Below are 24,284 nucleotides of genomic sequence, written 5' to 3'. Positions count from 1 at the left end.
ATTGTATAGCTGCTAGATGTCTTAAGGGGCTGTGTATAACAACTATAACTGATGCGTTTGGGTGTCTGCTTGTGTTTTTGAATTTAGGAAATATATTATAATATACTTCCTATATAAAAAGACATCTTTCAATAAGCATATACTTGCATTTAGATCAGGGATGTCAAACATGCGGCCCGGATCAGGCCTGTGAAACAGGTTCAATTCGGCCTGTGCGATGAGTATGCCAAGTGTAAAATTGAGCTGTATTTTTAAATTAAAGAAACTGTTGTTTTAAATTTGTCCATTGAATTTCGCAATATCAATTCTGTTAGGCAAGCAATATACATCCATTAATTCATATATATTATTATTTCGTAAAAATACTCATTTTTAATGTTTGGCGACCATATCAATGGGGATGACTTTTATTTTATTTTTAAGTAGTTGCAACTTCCTCCTGGTCAACTTCCTTTTTTTCACTTTAGCGAACTATGCATGCAAGTGATGTCAAAGTAACAATGGGGCCACATGCACATTTTCTGATGAAAATAAAATTTTACTTGCCGTGTATAATGTCAGATGGAGAGAATCAAATATAAAACAAATCAGATTTGGGCCAATTTGGCCTATAGTGTAAACATATCATCTCAGGGCATTCTATAGTTCGCAACTGGACTGCTTGGTTTGTCTTGGAAGACGTTTCGCCGCTCATCCTAGTAGACATGACAAACTAAGCAGTCCAGTTGCTAATGATTGAATGACCTAGATGACGACGTCCTGGATTAATGAGAACATTCATAGATAATGTAAACATAGACATAATGGCAGGGGTGCCCACACTTTTTTTAGCAGGCGAGCTATGTTACATATATGTGTATGTATATGTACATTATACAGTGGTGATCAAAATTATTTTACCCCCACACAATTTTGGTGTTTTAGCAAGTTGGACATTTATTCTGTATTTTTATAGTCATTTCAAATAAAGATGTGTCAAATAGACAAATACAACTCAAATTGTAACACTGTATTTTATAAAATACCAAAAAGGACTTTTTTCTTAATATCTCATTGACAAAATTATTCAACCCCCTAGTTACATGCATCTTTAGTACTTAGTAGAACACCCTTTGGCAGTAATTACATCCTTCCAACGTGATACATAACCGGACACAAGCTTTTTGCAACGATCTACAGGTATTTTAGCCCATTCCTCTTGGGAAAAGGCCTCCAGTTCATTCATATTCTTGGGCTTGCATGCTGCAACTGCCTTCTTCAAGTCCCACCACAGGTTTTCTGTAGGATTTAGGTCTGGCGACTGTGAAGGCCACTCCAGAGTCTTCCAGCCCTTCTTCTGCAACCACTCTGATGTTGATTTGGAGGTATGCTTGGGATCGTTGTCCTGTTGGAAGGTCCAACGTCTCCCAAGCCTCAGCTTCGTCACTGACTTCATGACATTTGCAGCTAATATATCCTGGTAGGAAATAGAATTCATAATGCCTTGAACGTGCTGGAGATTCCTGGTACCTGAGGCAGAGAAACAGCCCCAGAGCATGATTGACCCCCCACCATGCTTAACAGTAGGAAAGGTGTTCTTCTCTTTGTAAGCTTCATTTTTTTTCTCCTCCAGACATAACGTTGATTCATAGGCCCAAAGAGTTCCACTTTTGTCTCATCACTCCATTGAACAGTTTCCCAAAACCTTTGGGGTTTGTCCAGATGATTTTTGGCATACTGGAGTCAATTTTTCTTGTGCCTGGTAGTCAGAAGTGGGGTGCGCCTGGGAGTTCTGGCATGGAGGCCTTCATCTCGTAGTGCGCGCCTTGTCTGGAACGAAACCTGCGTTCCCCCCTCTGCAATGTCCGGTTGTAGTTCCTCAGCTGTTACCCGGGGGTTTTTCACCACTGTAACCTTCAAATACCGGACAGCAGTTGCACACAGCATCCTCTTTCTACCACGCCCAGGTAGTGTTTCCACTGTGCCTTTAGCTTTAAACTTGCGAATTATGCTCCCAACTGTGTCTCTTGGAATGTGTAATGTCTTTGCTATTTTCTTATATCCATATCCTTTCTTATGAAGAGAAATTACCTCCTCTCTTGACTTCTTTGACCACTCCCTGGACTTCACCGTGTTGCAAATACACCATTGACCATCTACAAGAAGCTGAGCGTCACAGTCTTTTTCAATCAGTTTAATTGTTGCTTGTTATGATTCTAATCACATCTACAGGTGTTTTCAACACCTGATTAAAAATACCTTATTCAGATTCTGTTCTTAACAGTTATGATCTTCAAGGGGTTGAATAATTTTGTCAATGAATATTAAGAGAAATTACACTGTTTGGTATGTTACAAAATATAATGTTGTAATTCAAGTTGCATTTGTCTATTTAATGCATCTTTATTTGATATGACTATAAACAATGCTAAAACACCAAAATTGTGTGGGGGTTGAATAATTTTGATCACAACTGTGTGTGTGTGTGTGTGTGTGTGTGTGTATATATATATATATATATATATACAGTGCCCTCCATAATTATTGGCACCCCTGGTTGAGATGTGTTAAAAGCCTTAAAATAAATTCAGTGTTTATTGCAGAAGAATACTGTCACACTGAAAATTGTAGGAAAATGTAGCCTTCAACTCAAATGAATTGTAAGAAAATAAAAAAATCCCTGACTAAAAAATAATTATTTTTCATTAAATCACCTGTTCCACAATTATTGGCACCCTTAACAATTCCCAGGAAATAAATATAATTGAAGCATTTCTGTCATTTCTACAGTAGTTTACAAAGTTTACCAGAGTACGTAGGAACATTTAATTAGTAATTCATCACTTCCTGTTTCCCTGGGGTATAAATATGACGTGACACCGAGGCCATTTCTCTTATCCACTCTTAAACATGGGAAAGACAAAGGAACACAGCATACAAGTGAGGCAGATGTGCGTCGACCTTCACAGGTCAGGCAGAGGCTACAAGAAGATTGCCACTCAACTGCAGCTGCCCATATCCACTGTGAGAGGAATAATTAAGAAGTTCAAAACAACTGGAACAGTGGTAAATAAGCCTGGACGAGGACCCAAGTTTATTTTGCCACCACGCACAGTGAGGAGGATGGTAAGAGAAATCAAAAGATCTCCAAAGCTCACTGTTACAGAATTACAACAAATGGTAGCATCCTGGGGTCACAAAGTCTCCAAATCAACCATCAGGCGCTGTCTACACGCCAACAAGCTGTTTGGGAGGCATGCACGGAGAAAACCTTTCCTCACTCACAATCATAAACGCAAGCGTCTGGAGTTCGCCAAACGGTATTGGGGCTTCAACTGGGACCGTGTGCTTTGGTCAGATGAGACCAAGATTGAGCTTTTTGGCAACAAACACTCTAAGTGGGTCTGGCGTACCACGAAAGATGCGCATGCTGAAAAGCACCTCATACCCACTGTGAAGTATGGGGGTGGGTCAGTGATGCTGTGGGGCTGTTTCACTTCCAAAGGCCCTGGGAACCTTGTTAGGGTGCATGGCATCATGAATGCTTTGAAATACCAGGACATTTTAAATCAAAATCTGTTGCCCTCTGCCCGAAAGCTGAAGCTGGGTCGTCACTGGGTCTTTCAGCAAGACAATGACCCTAAACATATGGCCAAATCTACACAGAAATGGTTCACCAGACACAAAATCAAGCTCCTCCCATGGCCATCTCAGTCCCCTGACCTCAACCCCATTGAGAACCTGTGGGGTGAGCTGAAAAGGAGAGTACAGAGGAGAGGACCCAGGTCTCTGGATGATTTAGAGAGATTCTGCAAAGAGGAATGGCTGAAAATCCCTCTTTCTGTCTTTGCCCATCTTGTGAAACATTATAGGAGAAGATTAGGTGCTGTTTTGTTGGCAAAAGGGGGTTGTACAAAATATTAACACCAGGGGTGCTAATAATTGTGACACACATTATTTGATGTCAAATAATTATTTCTTTATGTGGGATTTTTTCCCCACTGAATAAATGCACTTGTATTGAAGGTTGGATTTTTCTCTTTTTTTCCATTAAGGTCCCATATTATTTAGAAAAAAAATAAAATAATTGGAAGCTAAAAAACACATCTCAACCAGGGGTGCCAATAATTATGGAGGGCACTGTATATATATATATATATATATATATATATATATATATATATACTGTATATATATATATATATACACACATATACACACACATGTATGTATGTATATATATGTTTATGTATGTATGTATATGTATATATATATATGTATATATATGTTCATGTATGTATATGTATGTTTATGTATATATACGTTTTTATATGTATATATTAGGGCTGGGCAACGATTAAAAATTTTAATCGAAGTTAATCGCACTATTTCTCTGATTAATCGCGATTAACTGCATTGTATACGCAAAGCCCAATAATGAATTCAAAAGTAGTATGTAGTGCACCTTTATTGGAATATTCTTCCACATGAACAAAAGTGCCAAAACATTTGTTGTGCAAACACAATTTAAATCAGTCCTTGTTAAACAGTAGCAGTTAAATAGCATATTTTATGAAAATCAACTCAAAAAATGTAAATACAAACATTTAAGCTTATTACTACCACTGCCAGGGTATTTAAGTTATCCTGTTTGTTATGGAAAATAAATATAATCTGCATACAAATCTCTGAGCCACAATCATAACATCTGAACAGGCAATTTTTGAGGTAACAGCAGAAACATTTTTTTTTATCAGGGATCTTATGTTTAAAAAACCTATATTATAGGTAGTGGGCTGTTTTAGGGAATTTTTGATCAAATTATCCGTAGTAGCAATATTAATAATGTTGTGTTTATTCTGCGAATTGCACTTAAGATAATTATGACCATATCTAGGAATTGATATGATGGGAATTTTCCGATTGTTTGCTTGGTGCTTTGATAAACTGAACGCATCATATACATGGTACTATATTGTGACGTTATGAGCCGGGGGCAAAAAGAAGTACCCTACCCAGCATGCAACAGGAGTGACGAGCATGCGCGTTAGCCCGGTATAGGTTGTGTCGCCATGACGGCATCTTGTATGTTGTGATATGCACGCTCTGACAGCAAACGTTAAGAACTCAGCCAACACTCCTCGTCTGCATTATTCATAAATACACAGACAACACATATACTCCGCTGCTTCACAAGCCGCTGGATGTAGCCGGCAAAGTATTCCCATGCTAGCTAGCCGGTCTAGCAAGCATGCGTCATTCAGTCCAAAACGGCCCGATCTATCCACATTCAGAATTGTCTGGCGGTCGTAAGTGATCCCGGAGTGACCATGCTGTAAGCCAGCCATGAAATTTGCAGAATTGTCCGGTATTTTTGCCAAATGTTCCATCTTTACCAAGAGCCCCTCGACGCCGGGCGACGCCATCTTGTTAAGAAAAGGCGTTAACAAAATAAAAGCATGTAAACAACATACGCAAATGTGCGATAAAATAATTGTCGGCGTTAATAGATTGATGAGTTAACTCATAACGCACTAATTTGCCCACCCCTAGTATATATATCATGTTTATATATATGTATGTTTATATATATGTGTTTATATATATATATATATAATATATATATATATATATATATGTTTATGTATATATATATATGTTTATGTATATATATATATGTATATGTATGTATGTATGTATATATATAAATTGTTTATGTATATATGTGTGTGTATGTATGTATGTATATATATATATATATACATATATATATGTGTGTATATATATGTATATATATATATGTGTGTATATATATGTGTATATATGTGTGTATATATATGTATGTATGTATATATATGTATGTATACATATGTGTGTATATATGTATGTGTGTGTATATGTATATATATGTGTGTGTACATATGTAAATGTATATATATTTGTGTATATATATGTATATACTGTATATGTATATATCTATATGTATGTATGTATATATGTATGTATGTATATATGTATGAATGTATATACATATATATGTATGTATACATATATGTGTGTATATATGTATATGTATATATATATATTTGTATATATATACATATGTATGTATATATATATATATATATATGTATGTATATATATATATATATATATAGCGCCTTGCATGGCAGCTCCCCCCATCAGTGTGTGAATGTGTGTGTGAATGGGTAAATGTGGAAGTAGTGTCAAAGCGCTTTGAGTACCTTGAAGGTAGAAAAGCGCTATACAAGTACAACACATTTATTTATTTATATATATATATATGCAGGACTGTCTCAGAGAATTAGAATATTATGATAAAGTCCTTCATTTTCTGTAACGCAACTAAAAACATGAAAATGCCGTACATTCTGGATTCATTACACATCAACTGAAATATTGCAAGCCTTTTATTATTTTAATTTTGCTGATTATGGCATACAGAATTTTTACTTGGTCTGAGGAATTATTCAAATTTTTTGAAATAGGATTTTTAAGTTTTCTTAAACTGTATGCCATAATCTGCAATATTAAAATAACAAAAGGCTTGATATATTTTAGTTAATGTGTAATGAATCCAGAATGTATGACATTTTCACGTTTAGAAAATAAAGTACTGAAACAGTCCTGTATACATACATATAATGCTCTTACTTGATTACAGAAATGCTAATACAAATATATATTTTACCTACAGAAAGTTATAGGAATGTAATTGTGCAACATTTGAATGTTTTCAGGGAAACTAAATTTGATCTCTGAAATGGGCACAAAAGTAGGACCCCCACCCAGACATACAATACTAGTACATAACTCATGAAAAGCGAATTAAAATATATATTTTCATTGCTAGTGGTAGGGTTGCACGATTAGGACCAAAATAATAATCACAATGATTTACTAGTGATAAAACATATCTTATTACACTTTATTTTTTAAACAAACCGTAATTTGGCTTTAATTTCAAAATAAAAATATTAAAAAAAATCATCAATTTAAAATAAAATGTACAAAAGACAAAGGGCTAATTAAAATAACTATGCCATTGCAGAGTGCGATCATAAAGTGCAATCAAGTGAAAAAATCTGATTATGCTCAAATAGCACATGCAAAGGAACACACCTAGTGTGTGTGTGACAATCAGTGGTACTTTAACTTTTTAACTTAACATTCATTCATATATACTGACCACAGTATATATACAGTATAACATTTTTTCTGCCAAATAAAACGCTATTACGCCCGTTATTTTGGCGAGTCTTTGATTGGTGGATGGATACGGTGTCCCTCGGTACACAGTCTGTATTTTGAGCACCCGGTTTTTGTAGTGGTTCGTAGAGGCTTTGAGCCGCTCGCTCTATCATAAACCCACTGTCCATCGGTTGCCCCCTAGTGATTGGCTGACTGTTGGTTGTCAACATGCTTGGTTTGAAATGCAACAAAGCTATTTTTTTTAAATATTAATATCGCCGACCATCTCCATCATTTAATCACAGTGGCCAAAATTGTGATCATGATTAAAAATTAAATCATTGTGTAGCCCTAATTAGTGGGCCAAATCACCTATATCAGAAAATAATCTGGAAATGACTATTGTTATTTGATCATTATAATAACATATTTAAATTATGTTGTCTGGTTTGAGACAAGTGTGCTGCTCCTTTACGTGACACACACCTCAAAACTTCGCCACATCTTGTCAAATCACTACTTGTGATAAACACATTTTATTTGCTGCAATGGAGGCGAGGATTGCTGACTTGGAAGCTGCTGTGCAAAGTAGAGTAACAATAGCTGCTAGCTTGCCTACAAAGATGCACGAGTGGACGGCGCTGCTATATGTGTTAATGTCTATTATCGTCTTCAGTAAAGTAAACTAACGGAACATGTCTATGAATCATTTTGCAGACATTCTTGGCTCTTAAGCTGTTTTTAAAATTGTCAACTGATTGCTAGCCTTGCGCAATATCCAAGACTTGATTCTGCACTCAAGTAACCTAAAAACACAGAGTTTATTTTTATTGATTGTAATGGCTGTTACTAACACAGCCAAATTGCTTGCTTGTCAAACGTGATATCCGGTTGCATCGATTTATCCCTCAAAACCCTACACGTCAACTAATATTACACACAGATTTATAGTTTGGAAACGCTGTTTAGCGCATGTTATTTGAATTTTAGTAGAACAGATCCTAAGTCAAGTTTTAAGCCACTCTGTTTCGGACCATGAGGAAACACAAAAAAAGGTCTAATCTAATTGTGGCATATGCCAAATAACACCGATGTGCGACATGGAGTGATGTAAATGCGGCGAAAAGCATTTTATTTTCATTCACTCTGAATCAATCAAAGTGCGCAGGTATAACTAATGTTGTGATGGGGTTAATCTATATAATCAATCCATCCATTTGTTTGTATACTACCATGTCTGGAAAAAATATTGCGGTGATGATTCCAAGATAAACTGTGTGCATTAAATTAAAAAAAATACATTATTATACTTTCGGAGAGAGTAGGGCATGGTTTTATTTGTAATCTCTTCCACAAACATCTTGTGGACAGACTAAAAAACGGGTTATATTACTTACTGTGGGGTAAGATATATATAAAATTTACACCAAAGCATATCCTATACATATATAGACCACACGGATATGTTTTAAATGTAGACTAAAATAGTCATAGGTCCCCTTTAAAATACATCAGTATCGGTCCATAGAAGCCCATTTGTGTCATTGACAGGAGCGTCATTTGGTGAAACTCACAAGGCAAATGTTATCCAAATATGGTGTAGGGAAAGAGGTGAACAGAAAGCCAATACAGGATGATACAGATGCTTCTTGTTTTAAATAGTTTTAATGTTTGGCTTTAATGCTGCAGAGCTGAAATGAGTTAGTCGGCTTGAGTGAAGCATGGGTCTGGTACTTTTTTTTTGTTTTTAATGTCTTCAATGTCTGCCTCTCCTCTTCTAGTTTGCCTCAGGGCCCAGGCCTTTACATCAACAGGTACTAACAGCATCACTGACTATATAACAAGAAGCATTTCAATAAACACAAAACAAAATATTGCCAATGTATTAGTTTTGAACCGCATGAACGGTTGCCGGAATTAAAATAATCTGGTGTTTTTGTTTGGAGTATTTTATTTCAGAAGACCACCGCTATTCATTTACTCACCACAGGTTTTATAACGTTTTTATATTAGTTTTACAAAATGGATCACACAAAACAGTTACCCGCATATGGAGATGAACAGCACCAAGTAAAGATCTAAGTGATAAATATTCGATCTTCTTTCATGTTGGGTAGTACTGTACTACATTCAGGAGGAGGGATCCTTCTCTGCATGTTTCTTGGTAATTCACTGCTTGGTTTAGACCGTATTGTTGCTGCTTTGCACTGAAAGTGGTGCTGTGTTCTCTCAAACTGTCCCACCTCATGCATGTATTTCTGTCTTCTTTGTGCTGCTAAAGGGAAACTTTAGATCACTACAGGTTAGTATTTCATCCACTGCTCAATGTGTCTTTCTTCTTTTCTCTTCCTCCTGAGAACTGACTAATAAATATGTGCCTGTGTATTGCTTTTTCGTTATGCTTGAATTAATTTTGCTGGCTACAGCAGTCACCTCCCAAGTCAGCAGCAGAATGTCAATGAGAAGGCTTTGAATGAAACCACATTAGTTGCCTTTTATCCAGGGGCAGGCCTGCATTATGTTCCTACTCTGAGTCTAGGGTTTAGGGCTAATATCAGTTGAGATTTTTTTTTGTGGACCAATAATTTGATTTATCTTTTGTACTATATTTCTTTATCGTATTATGTGTCCTGATGTGGATTTTTCACTTATGCTTTTTCCTTTGTTCCTCTCCTTGGATTACCACCTGTCTATGATCCAGCCCTACTACACTAATAGAGCAAGTCTGCCTCCCAGTAGTGGGCCTCGTGGCGTTCCACCCAACAGTGCACCTCGGTCTGTGACTTCCACCCACGTCTACCCTGGCTCCCAAATGATGATGATCCCAGGACAACAGCTGTCTTTCCCCAGCTCACCACAGGGAACGGCCTTTTTTATACCAGGCCAGGTATAGGCAAAATGTGTAAAGCATTGTACACTGTGTGCACAAATATTTGGCATGTTATTTTTTTGAGGGTTTTATTTTTAATCAACAATTTAGGGGTTTTGAGATTGAAAACCCCTTAAATACTGTCCTTCAATTAAAGGCTGCCAGTTGCCTGATCTGTTCACAATTAACTTTAAAAAACTAAACGTTTTTCCTTCACTGTAAATCTCTTGTTTAAGAAGGGCACATTAGTTCTCAATGAGGGCTAGGACAGGTGAGGAATCATGGTGCGTTAAATTTGTACTGGGAAGTCTGAATTTCAACTGGATTGGACCTGGGGTCTGATTTCCCACTCGGAGAGTTGGAGCATTCTCACCACCCTCGAGTTGGCTTCAAAGATTGCCGCTCTGAATGTAAACAATAATATAAGCTTCTATAAGATAAATTTTTTGCACTTCTGATTTTTCTTGTGCTAAAAAATCCGCCATTTACAGCGCTTAAATTTTTCTAAATATTTTTTGTTACAGCCTTGTTCCAAAATAAATTTCATATTTGTCTTCAAAACTGTACTTATAATACCCGTAACGACATTGTGGAAAGGTTTCTAAAAAACAATTCTACAAATTTCATAAAACTAGACAAATACAAAAACACATGTACATAAGTATTCACAGCCTTTGCTCAAAATTATGTTGATGCACCTTTGGTCGCAATTACAGCCTCAAGTCTTTTTTTTTACCTATTTTGGGACAGTTTTGCCCATTGTCCAACAACCATCTCTGCAGCAATCCACCAATCAGGCCTGTATGGTTTAGTGACCCTTCATCACCAGGCCAATACCATCCCTACTGTGACGCATGAAGGTAGCAACATCATGTTGTGGGGATGTTTTTCAGCCATAGGAACTGGGAAACTAGCCAGGATAGAGGGCACGATGAATGTAGCACTGTACAGAGACACTCTGGATGAAAACCAATGCTTCCCATCTAACCTGATGGAGCTTGAATTGCTGCAAAGGGGAATGAGCGAAATCTCCCAAAGAAAGTTGTGCTAAGCTTGTAGCATAGTATTCAAAGACTTGAGGCTGTAATTGCTGCCAAAGGTGCATAACCTATGTACACGTGATCTTTTATTGTGTCGTTGGGCACGGCACTTTATCCTTGGGGCGGTATAGCTATGTTGGTAAAGTGGCTGTGCCAGCAACTTGAGGGTTCCAGGTTTGATCCTCACTTTTGCCATCCTTGTCACTCTTGTTGTATCCTTGGGCAAGACACTTTACCCACCTGCTCCCAGTGCAACCCACACTAGTTTAGAAATATAACTTGGATATTGGGTTTCACTATGTAAAAGCGCTTTGAGTCACTCGAGAAAAGCGCTATATACAGTAAATATAATTCACTTCACCCTCTTGTACTCTCAGCGCGAGTGATCAACCCTTCCACGTCAATCACGGTCCAATTTTTAAATGATTATGGTTTAAATTTATTTTAAACATGCTATACGGATGGGTGAAAATGTTACTTTAGTTTTATCACATTTGGATGGATTTCTTTTAGGTGCACAATGCAACAAAAGGGTTGCAATTCCTTTTGGCATATGTGCGACACTTTTTTTCTTTAAGTCGCACAGTCTATTCGGCGGCGATGACCAAGAAAAACGAGGAGTTGGAATATAATTACAACACTTCATGTACATATTTATATACATATTTATATAATATGTAACTACAAGCTCCATTCTCAGACAGAGTCCCATTGCTTTTATGAGCGGTCGAGGGAGTCAAAAGCCGAAAAAAGAAAAAATATATATATTTTTATTTTTTTTATTTTTTATGTGTGGCGGCCGTAATTCTTTCGTTGCAGGCCGCCACAAATAAATGAATGTGTGGGAAACCCTGTATGTATGTATGTATGTGTGTGTATATATATATATATATATATATATATATATATTATATGTGTGTATGTGTGTGTGTGTAACTTTATATGCTGTTGGCTTTCAGCCCCCGGGACAAATTTTTTTTTTTTTAGACCAATACGACCTCCACTGCTGTAGTGTGAACAATTTTTTTTTACATGTGGTATGCATTTTCAACGTTGCCAGCAATAGCATCTGCAAAAGAGTCCATATTTTCCTGTATGTTAATATTCAGACAAGGCAAGCGCAAAAATAGCTTTTTTGGATATGGCCATCTTGATATCCAATCTCGTAACTGGAACGCTCACAAGTCTGCTGTGACGTCAATCCCAGTGCCGACTTTCAACTTTCCAGGTAAATGAAATGCACCATCATGACATTTTATGCCATTGTTCTTTCACCCTCAAGGCCTTTTTTTTTTTTTTTATAATTTTGCTTATCATTCAAAATCCTTTGTGTATTCTACATCTAAAAAAAACACAGAATTAATAGGTGGCTAACAATGTAAAATTCCCCAAAAGGTGTACTTCCCCTTTAAAGATGAAAAACAAATGACATGGGTGGAATAATGAAAAAAAATACAGTTTCTAAATTCTTCAAATTGACCTCAAATCAATAGCTCGATAGCAAAAACTTGCACACAATTGTGTTTTCATAGGAGACTGGGCTTTAACCTGTGTGGCGCTTTTGTCTCTTCAATATTCTCTGGGTAACACGTGAAAATTATGGGTACTTTGAAAAAATGCAGACTTTCCTGTACTACTGGATGAAGAACATTTCTTTTTCATAAAGGGAGGGTTTTTTTTTTAGCCAAGACTTGAATTATTGTTGCTTAATAATTGTGTACACAGTGTATATATAGTTTGACATGCAAATTGTAATTGGTACAACTTGAATTAATTTGACTTTTAACATTACTTATCTGATTTTTTTGTTGGAAAGTCTTCAACATTTTGAGGATTTTTTAACAGATGTCGCTGCCCTTAACAATGAAAAATATTTTTCACATGTGTAGTCCTAATAATACACCTCTGTGCAGAATGACAATCAAAAAAACAAAATGTCAGCTGGCTGTTTTTTTCCACGTTGGTGAATCTTTGCTACATTTCAAACTAAGAGCTTTTTTCCCCCTACACTGTCTTGTCCACTCACCTGTCTTCTTAGTACCGCTCACAGACCTACGTGGCCACACCCCAGCAATACAATGTACCCGCTGGCACTCCGGGTTTCTACCCAGGTACCAGCCCTGCTGAATACAGTAGTTATGGTAAGTGTACCCGCCTCCCTTGAGCCACTTACATACTAAGCACAGCAGTGCAACTGGACACACTGAATTACCCATAGGAGTGAGAGTGAATAGATTGATTGATTGAAACTTTTTTTAGTAGATTGCACAGTTCAGTACATATTCCGTACAATTATATAGTTGTTTGTCTGTCCTGTTTGTGCCCTGGAATTGCAAAATAGAGAAAATCCAAATTAATTTGTGTAGCTGGACTTAAACATTATATAGGTGCTGCTCAATAAATTAGAATATGACCAAAACTTGATTTATTCAGTGATTTAATTCAAAAAGTGAAACTTGCATTTTGTATACATTAATTGCACACAGACTGTTTTTAGTGTTTTTTTCTTTAGAAAATGGATGAATGGAATTCTGTTGACTATAACTGAAAACTAATGAAACTCCCAAATTCAATATTTCAGAAAATAGAATATTACTTCTAACCTATGAAAGAAGGATTTTAGAAGTGTTGGCCCACTGAAACGTATGCACGTGAAAGGTATGAACATGTACAGCTCTCAATACTTTGTCGGTGCTCTTTTTGCCGGAAATACTGAAGCAATACTGCGTGCCATGGAGGTGATAAATCTATGGCACTCCTCAGTTGTTATGAGAGCCCAGGTTGGTCTAATATTGGCCTTCAGCTTTTCTGCATTGTTAGGTCTGGCCTATTGCATTTTCTTTTTGACAATACCGGAGAGATTTCCTTTTTTTTTTTGTCCCGTCCAGCTTATCGGGTGTGCAAATTTACTTTGCCAAAGCGAAGTGTGGGATACTTCTCTCGTTGCCTTATTTGTATTTGACTTTATTAATGGATTTATATTATTATTTGGTGCAGCCGGGTCGGAGCAGGAGGGAATAGAAAGAGGGAAAAAAAGGAAGACAGAGGGGGAAATTGTTGGGACAAGAGGGGGATAAGACAGAGAGACAACAACAGCAAACACAACAATAATAACAGAACAACATCATCAAATACGATATGTACAAATATGATGGTAAAAGTGATATCAAAGAAGCAGTTGTGAAATAAGTAATAATACAGAAATGACAATGAACATTATTACACTACAAATGTAGTTATACAAATAACAATAGAAATAACACTTTTGATAATGAATATTAACAATAATTACCTATGTTATCAACAATACAATTGTTTCAAATGCAACAATACATATATATAATGATAACTTGAAATACAAAAAAAAGCAGATAAATGGAGGGGAAGAAAGAGAAGCCAACTATATTTACCTTGTAGATTGTTATAGTAACAATAGATTAAGGTTTGTCAGTGTGCCATGTGTTACCCAGTTTCCCCAAGGGCAACAACGTTAATATGTTTGATGAAACGTGATTATATGCATGAGTGTATGTATGCATATGTACTTGTATATGCACAGTATGTGTATATGTATGTTTGTACAGTGAATGTATATGTACAGTATGTGTATATATATGTTTGTACAGTAAACATGTGTGTGGTTATACAAACTTTTGAGTGTGTAGGTATGTGCTGTATTTGTGTATGTATGTGGGAGCGTAGGTACCTATATGTATGAATAACTGTGTACGTGAGAATGTATGTGTATTTGTATGTATGAAATATTTTACTCACTGATACGTTTACTATGGGGTTGAGGTCAGGCGAGTTTGCTGGCCAATTTAGGACGGGGGTACCATGGTCTTCAAACCAGATACTGGTAGTTTTGGCACTGTGTAAAGGTGCCAAGTCCTGTTTGAATATGAAATCTGATTTTTCATTAGGTTGGTCAGCAGCATAAAGTATGAGGTATTCTAAAACTTCCTGTTAGATGGCTGCATGAAGTGCTCTAAAAATTCCTGGTAGACGGCTGCCGAGACCTTGGACCTCAGAAAACACAGTAGACCAACACCAGCAGATCACATGGTACCCCAAACCATCACTGACTGTGGAGACTTTACTGTAAAATTTCCATCCCAAACCATCACTGACTAGAAATTTTACTGTAAAGTTTGGGTGTCATCTCTGCTAGTGTTGCTCCACTGTGTTTTCTTAGGTCCAAGGTCTCGGCAGCCGTCTACCAGGAAATTTTAGAGCACTTTATGCGTCCTGCTGCTGACCAACGCTATGGAGATGCAGGTTACACATTAGATGTGTAAGTGGGACAGTCAGATTGGCTAAGAATTAAATGTTTATAGAAGATTAAATAGGAACTGCTTGGGGTCACTATCAGAGCAATAAGGGCTTCTAATAACACCCGAGGAGTGCTGCAGACTGATGGAGTCCTTGTAACACTATATTGCTGCTGTAATTCAGGCAAAAGAAGCCCTGACCAATTATTGAGAGCTGCCCATGATCATACTTTTCAGCTGGCCAACAATTCTAAAATATGTTTTTATTGGTCATAATACGAAGGTCCTGAGTTCAATCCTGGCCTCGGGATCATTCTATGTGGAGTTTGCATGGTCTCCCCGTGACTGTGTGTGTTCCCTCTGGGTACTCCGGCTTACTCCCACCTCCAAAAACATGCACCTGGGGATAGGTTGATTATCTAAATTGGCCCTTGTGTGTGAATATGAGTGTGAATGTTGTCTGTCTATCTCTGTTAGCCCTACGAAGAGGTGGCGACTTTTCCAGGGTTGCACCCCGCTTTCCGCCAAAGTGCAGCTGAGATAGGCTCCTGCAACCTCGAAAGGGACAAGCGGTAGAAAATGGATGGATGGATAAATAATATTCAAATTTTCTGAGGTATGGAATTAGGGATTTTCATCAGTTTTTCAGTTAAAAATTAAAATAAATAAACACGTGAAATATATCAGTCCGTATGTAGTGTTTGCATATAAAATCAAATTTTTAATCCTATTTTTAAATTAAATTACTAAAAATAAATAAACAATTTAATTATATTCAAATTTATTGAGCAGCACCTGCTTAGTATACTTCTTTTTTACATTTTATTCCATCTTCAACCATGTTGCACCCTCTAGAGGTTTTTGGGTGTCTGTGCATAGCAGCAGTACAGCACGTAACATCTCTGACCTCAGACTTAACAGGTGTTGGTGCATAAAGTACAGTAAATAAACTATTGGACGCAAGACTTACAAAAATCTATAAATATGGTGCTTTGAATACAAAAAATATTTGTATTATTGGATGTTTTTTCATAAAGTTTAACAGTGTAGTTTCTGTAAGAATATTCAGTTAGTTAAAATTATTGTTAGATCTATTTTAATAATCATTATATAAATATTATTTAAGTACCAAATGGCTTTAGATTTGACAGCTGATTGTGTACTTTTGCAGTGTTTCCCATACATGCATTTTTGATCGCCAATCCACACACAAACCTCTATCCATTTTCTACCGCTATAACGCCTGGAAAAAAAATATGGAATCACCGGACTTGGTGGATGTTCAGTCAATTGTTTGATTTTGTAGAACAAAATAGATAGTAGACATGACACAAAACTGTAGACATAACACAAAACTACAGTAACTTGTATAGTGTATAAGCTAGAACTACGCAACATTTTATTAGAAATGGCAACATCAGAGGATACAATTTTGGCCTGAAAATGAATGAAAGTGGCGGACTTGCACAAAGCTCTTTGGGTAAACCTCTACCTCATATGAAGATACCTGTTGACGTAACTAAGACAAAACATGTCACTATACTATTTCAAAATTTGAAGCAAGTTTGGAAGTAGGCAGGATTGCTTTATAAATATCTCCGCCATGCCTCCATGGTTTAATCTAGCATTTTCTGGATTTATACGGATCCCAATTACATAAAAACAGGTGACAACAGGGAATAACGTTGGTTTTGCATAATATCCCTTTAAGCAGACATTTTTAAATACTGAGAAGAAAAGGGACTTGAGTTGGTCGTGATAGACTTCTTAACAACAGCAAGATCGACTTAAGCGGACTCCTCTCTAATTGTTAAAAAGCATGGTCATTGTATTTTTTTCCAGCCACTTTTTAATCATGTTACCATGAATGCAATCAGGTTTTTTTCCAATGATTTCTAAATCCAATATGCTTTTCAAGGGATCAAGCGCCATTGACCATTCATGATTTTTTTTCAGCCTTGCGTCATTTGGGGAGGCACTGTAATTTCATGGATGTTACACTTACTTCTTCCCCTGTTATCAAATCAAAGCTGTCTTTGAGAGATGACTAGTCTTTGCTTACAAGGCTTTTCATTTAAAATGTTTTTAAATGATGAGAAATTCACTTGCCAAACTTAAAACTTTTGAAATATTCTAAACTAGTGTTGTCTGCACGCAACGTTATGTCATGTTGCAGACTTGGCAGTGGCTCAAGCACTTTTCGGGCAAACCGGCATATTTGGACAAACTGAACGACTTGTCCAGGGTGTACGCCACCTTCCCCCCGGTTGTAGCTGAGGTAGGCTCCAGCAACCCCGAAGGGAATAAGCGGTAGAAAATGGATGGATGGATGGAAATGAAAGGATACTTGCAAATGAGACTCAGTCGTGTAAGAATACAAGATATAACAACTGGACAGTACAATTATCATTATGGATGTATAACGAGTACTAGTAGTTCTGGCTACTGATTATTAATTGGGCCTGTACAGGAGGACTGTTCATTCTGGAAAAATTATACAGATATCAGTATTTTTTATACACCTTAAGGTTATGCAATTGTGACAATGCTGTCAACAGAGCACCTACACATTATAAGTGACAGGGGTAGGACTTGATAAACCGCTAGAAATAGGGTTGCATGCTTTAAAGGAAAAAAACCCAATTGCAATTTTTCTGCCTTAAGTTACAGTAGCGATTTGTTTTGCAATTTATAGAATTTATTCATTTAATGAATATGCTTAAAACTACTAAAATAATGAGTGAAGGAAGTCAATCAACATTCTTGTTTTATGTTGTCACACATTCAAAGAATACTTGGTTTCATGTTTACAATGCCCACGGGAAGCGAGAGAGGGACATATACAAAGAGGGAAATATCACATATTTTAAATTAAAACTGATTTCCGGTTCATATTGCTTGTTTGTTAATGTCAAGTTAAGGCAGAGCTTTTATATTTGTAGGCTGTAGTGTGCATTAGCTCACTAGTAGGGTTGTCCCGATACCAATAATTTGGTACCGGTACCTAATTATATTTATATCTGTACTTTTCGATACTATACGGTGAAATACAAAAATTGTCAATATTGGCTTTATTTAAACAGAAAGTCTTACAATACAATAAGCATATGTTTTCTATTGCACTCAAAGAACAATTGTAGGATGTTAAATTATAAATTAAAGGGCATTAACCACATTGGGCTTTTCTTGTTGCACTCAAAGAACAATTTTCCACATTACAGATAGTCTGCCATAATCAAGGATTAGGTTAGAATATAATAAAATGCTTCATAATTTATGGTTGCCACTCCTGGTCTGTGCTTTTAAGAAAAATACAATTATTAGTAAGTACTAAAAACAAAACTATGGATAAATGTACACAGATATGCCATGTAGCAGGTAAACATGCATTTGTTAAAAATAAAACACAAAATATATTTATTTCACTTGCATTAGTTGACTGCTAATTGGGCAGTTTTAACTCCCTTAATATTTGGCATCAATCCAAGCAGCTGTGTGTGCGTCTACGTATCTACATGTGCACAGCAGGGGAGCTAGTTTACTTATGAGAGTAGTGTATGTGTGTTTAAGAGAATGACAACGTGTTGTGTGAGTGACTTCAGTGAGTGAGGGGCCGAGGAGAGAGGTAGCACATGCACTGCAAAGTAGAAGGATGAACGAGTCCAGTTGTGTCTTGCAAAACTAACAATAGAGCAACCAGGTTGTCACAAATTGGCAGCCTTGTCATTCTGACCTGAAAGCAAAGCTTAGCAGACCCATTGATGAGTAAAGTGTTGTGTGAGTGACTTCAGTGAGTGAGGGGGCGAGGAGAGAGGTAGCACATGCACTGCAAAGTAGAAGAATGAACGGGTCCAGTTGTGTCTTCCAAAACTAACAATAGAGCAACCAGGTTGTCACAAATTGGCAGCCTTGTCATTCTGACCTGAAAGCAAAGCTTAGCAGACCCATTGATGAGTAAAGTGAAGTATTAACCCCACGAAAACATCGACCCTGAAGTGAATGTCTGCTCTGTGCACCGCTACTACGGTCTGCACTGGAGCAGGACAGGTGTAACCACAACATCATTACCTGTAACTCTTTAAACTCCTTGTGCAGATCCAAATGCTTATTATTTAAATGTTTACTTAAGTTTGAAGCAAAGTTGGTAATACTACTCGCCGTATTTGGCGAGGCGTGTTTTAAAGCAACACTTCAAGCACGTTGCTTCATTGTTTAAAGCGTCACCTTGATCCTTGGCTTTGAAGACCAAATACTTCCATATTTTGCTTCACGCATCCCCTTTATTAACCAGTAGAATTGTCGTTTTCTACCATTCTTCCTTTCCAAGATCTTATTGCTTGTATGCACTTTGTGTGTGCGTTTTAACACACTCAACATCATGCCCCTCGGGTCTGTAGTCACCGCCACACAGCGGCATTCAGATGAAAAAATGGTGCCGATACTTTTCAAAGGCAGTCAAGTACCGAGTTCAATTAGTATCACGGTACTTTATTACTACCGGTATACCGAAAGACCCTACTCACTAGTATGACTCCTTGTCTTGTTTTAGTTGAGGACTACTATGATCTCTTAGTCCACTTACTGTGCATTTCCTCTCGCCTGCCAATGTACTTTTGAGGGAGAGTGTGAAGGTAAAAAAAATGAAAGGCTGGGAAGAGTCACGAAGGTCGGAAGGAGGAGTACTGAAAGAGGCAGAGCCAAGCGCTGAAAGAAATCATTCTGAGCTGACAAGGGAAGAGAGGGCAGGGACAAATAAATGAGGCGTGTTGAGAAACAACCCTGACTATATTTTGCTGATCATACCTTATTTTGCACTTAGCAAACATTCAGCATGGGGAATCGTGGGTCTCAGGAAGGGGTGGACCCTCAGGGTAGGTGTCTTCAAAATTACTGTCTGTCTTTTTTAGCTCACCCCCATGCTTTAGCTGCACATGCTCCTGTGCTTGAAGACTCATACCTCATGCCTCTTATTTACAGTTTTGGGACACCGTCCAAGAAAAATCACATTCTTCCTTTCGGCTTTTTGGTTGTGAGCAGGCTCCCTGCCTCTCTCGGTCTGTCCTTCTCTCCCTCTTGCAAACTATCTTGTGTGGGTTTTGACTATATTTAGGCTGTGTTGGTCCTGGTCAACAATGCCGACTCAGTAATGTGAGTTGGACTGTAACGCTTGCAGTGGTGGAGAGTTGGTGTGTGTAGTTTACTGTTGTGCTGAGCTCTTTAGTTTAGAATATTTTGTATGTCCTTACTTGCCTTTGACAAAGAGATAATTCTCAAAGGTTGAAGTTAGTATAAGTTACAAGGCTATCAGTTTGAAGAACAGAATGTCTTGTTTACATTATTGACTGGGTAAGCCAACAGAAATACTTTGAACTTGTAGTATTTTTAGTATTTATGCTAAATTGGGGTTATTTAAACTAACATTTTTTAATGGACGTAATCTATAATTCGTTTTATTAATGGGGTTAGGCCAGGAGTGAATGACAATGTGAAGAGTCTGATGTGTCAGAGCTCAGAGGCCTCTCTTTAGACTTTTCCAAGCCTTATGTCCTTTGTTTTAAAGGTTGCATACAGATACAAAACATTTATAGTTTTGTTGCGTTTTCAAATTTTGCTGCAATTTCACAGTTATTAAAAATAGGAGCTATGGATCTTTGTTTCTTGACTCAATATGCTATAACTAGAAAACCCTGTACATTATTTGACGTCTAAATTTTGCTTTCATGCAATCGTATTACACAAAAAAACATTTAGAAAAAAACTCTCAAAACATTTTTTGAAATTATAATGGCCATGGTGGTTGAAATTAAAAAATATATGGGAAAACAACACAACACTGCCTGGCATTATGGAAACTACACTACCTTTCATATTGATTGGAAGTGTAACATATAGTTAAGTAACATTAATAATAGTAATATTAGTTTTAACAAATTGTGGTTGCCGATACAATTCAGGGACAATGTTATTTTTTCAGAATGATCCGATTCAAAATTTTTCAGAGTTGAAATCGATTTAGTAATATTTCAGCAAAAACAAACCAAAAAATCTAGCAATGTGACTTGCCGATGAAGTACAGTGTCTCAAGTGTTCTTAAGCATTTATGTTTCCTCATGCCTAGTGACGGTGTAGGCCCCATGCTTCCTAACTTCCATAGCCTCCTTGATGCATTTGTTGTATTTAATTGTTTGTAGCTGAATTACTTTTCTTTGGCTGCCAGTTTTTATTACTTCATGTTATGTTGCGGAAGTCTGTGCGTCGCCATAACTTGCTTTGCTGTCACTGCTGTTGGGTCGGTCATGTCGTTTTTTGGCTTATAGTTGTGTTGCAGCTTTATAATATTGTGTTGTTGTTTGTCTCTGTTATGGCATTTGCTATCTGAAAGTTTTCGCGTTGTAAATTATGATTTTGTCTTGTGGCGTTTGCTTTTGTTATGACCTAATTTCGATGAGTGTAGCCATCCACCATTTTTGTTTTGATGCCGTCACAGACGGGTAAATACACTTATCGTTTACCGTTCTTATCATTAAAAGTGCTAAACTTCATATTGTATCAAGTCTGCTGTTTTTAAATCCAATGTTTTTTTTTATAATATCAATAAATTCGATCAATTCCCTTTCAAAACGATTTTGGATCGATACCTATCTTCCAAAAGGCAAACTTGCTGAGCACAGATCAATATGCTTGAAATTTAGGAATATAAATCTATCTGTCGATATATGAATCAATTGTTACACCCCTAAATTGTATACTTTGAAAAGTAATTTTAAACCTTAAAGGACTCTCACCAAATTCACTAAGCCATTGGTATCTTTACTTGATCTCATTGACCAATATTTAGGGGCGGTATGGCATAGTCTGCCTCACAATACGAAGGTCCTGCAGTCCTGGGTTCAAATCCAGGCTCGGGATCTTTCTGCGTGGAGTTTGCATGTTCTCCCCGTGAATGCGTGGGTTCCCTCCGGGTACTCCGGCTTCCTCCCACTTCCAAAGACATGCACCTGGGGATAGGTTGATTGGCAACACTAAATTGGCCCTAGTGTGTGAATGTGAGTGTGAATGTGTCTGTCTATCTGTGTTGGCCCTGCGATGAGGTGGCGACTTGTCCAGGGTGTACGCCGCCTTCCGCCCGATTGTAGCTGAGATAGGCGGCAGCGCCCCCCGCGACCCCAAAAAGGGAATAAGCGGTAGAAAATGGATGGATGGATGGATGGATGGCATAGTGGGTAGAGCGGCCGTGCCAGAAACCTGGAGTTGCAGTTTCGCTCCCCGCCTCTAGACATCCAAATTGCTGCCATTGTGTCCTTGGGCAGGACACTTTACTCTTGCCCCGGTGCCGCTCACACTGGTGAATGAATGGTTGGTAGTGGGGGCCCTTTGGGAGAATTTAGGGTGTGTTCGCTCACTTTTGTCTAAAAGCGCCAAATTTGGCACAGGTGTAGCTCAGGGCATACTTAAATGATTTGGCTAGGGCGCCCGCACCGTTGACCTTTGGGGTCGCCAAAGCGGCCGATCCAATATGGCCACCACCTGAACACGCTTTTGCCTCTACATTTGAACCAGATGAGCTACAAATCCAAACTTCATTTCTATTTCATGTTTTTTGACAATTAGAAATATGATGGAAAAATCATCTTTATGATTGGGTGTGTCTGGACATCTAAATAGCATATTTCCAAGATGGCGGCTATTTAAAAATTAGGTGTACCTTAACTTTTGATACTTTTGGCAAACTATTTTAGTTTGAGCATCAGAAACATACTGGAATGATCAGATTTATGATCATTTATTTATTAGAGCCCTTTAATTTCCATATTGATAACATAGCCATTATCCACCAAAATGTATTGCATATATTTCAACACAAATAGAATGTAAAGCTACAGATATATTTCATTGTAACATTAGTAAAAGTAGTAGAGACAATCAGTCCCCCTCCCCCACCTGTAATATAGGTTTCTGTTTCAACAGAAACAGAAACCTAAAAGTACAGAAAGTCAGTGTGTCCCTCTGCCCCTATAACATAGGTTTCTGTTTCAACAGAAACAGAAAGGTATCTTACAGAGAAGGCTCCGACACTGTTATCCACACAGTGTGATAATAGTTCGGTTTCCCTCAATGAGCGCCATATAAAACGAACGCGCTATGCCCATCAAGTCACTCTCATGTCCCTTTACATTCTCAAACAAAATGCATTCACCCATCCATCTTCTTCCTCCGCTTATCCGAAGTCGGGTCGCGGGGGTAGCAGCCTAAGCAGGGAAGCCCAGACTTCCCTCTCCCCAGCCACTTCGTCTAGCTCTTCCCGGGCCGCCTGGGAGACATAGTCTTCCCAACATGTCCTGAGTCTTCCCCGTGGCCTCCTACCAGTTGGACGTGCCCTAAACACCTCCCTCGGGAGGCATTCGGGTGGCATCCTGACCAGATGCCCGAACCACCTCGTCTGGCTCCTCTCCATGCGGAGGAGCAGCGGCTTTACTTTGAGTTCCTCCCGGATGACAGAGCTTCTCACCCTATCTCTAAGGGAGAGCCCCGCCACACGGCGGAGGAAACTCATTTCGGCCCCTTGTACTTGGATCTTATCCTTTCGGTCATGTCCCAAAGCTCATGAACATAGGTGAGGATGGGAACGTAGATCGACCGGTAAATTGAGAGCTTTGCCTTCCGGCTCAGCTCCTTCTTCACCACAACGGGTCGGGACAACGTCCGCATTACTGAAGACGCTGCACCGATCCGCCTGTCGATCTCACGATCCACTCTTCCCCCACTCGTGAACAAGACTCCTAGGTACTTGAACTCCTCCACTTGGGGCAGGGTCTCCTCCCCAACCCGGAGATGGCACTCCACCCTTTTCCGGGAGAGAACCATGGACTCTGATTTGGAGGTGCTGATTCTCATTCCGGCCGCTTCACACTC

The 24,284-nt window shown here is 38.0% G+C and overlaps 1 protein-coding gene across 2 annotated transcripts in view; it reads left to right on the top strand.

Annotated features, from left to right (window-relative positions):
* The window catches only part of LOC133564494 (eukaryotic translation initiation factor 4 gamma 1-like), a 93,033-nt gene that overhangs the window by 9,972 nt on the left and 58,777 nt on the right, over positions 1–24,284 (top strand). For both annotated transcript variants that reach the window (XM_061918847.1, XM_061918846.1), the window contains exons 4-7: positions 8,973–9,005; positions 9,473–9,493; positions 9,893–10,078; positions 13,139–13,241. In XM_061918847.1, coding sequence (XP_061774831.1) covers positions 8,973–9,005; positions 9,473–9,493; positions 9,893–10,078; positions 13,139–13,241 — 343 coding nt within the window. The remainder of the gene's footprint in view (positions 1–8,972; positions 9,006–9,472; positions 9,494–9,892; positions 10,079–13,138; positions 13,242–24,284) is intronic.

Source organism: Nerophis ophidion, linkage group LG13 (genome assembly GCF_033978795.1).
Source record: "Nerophis ophidion isolate RoL-2023_Sa linkage group LG13, RoL_Noph_v1.0, whole genome shotgun sequence".
Lineage (NCBI taxonomy): Eukaryota > Metazoa > Chordata > Actinopteri > Syngnathiformes > Syngnathidae > Nerophis > Nerophis ophidion.
This window is presented reverse-complemented; position numbering and strand designations above follow the sequence as displayed.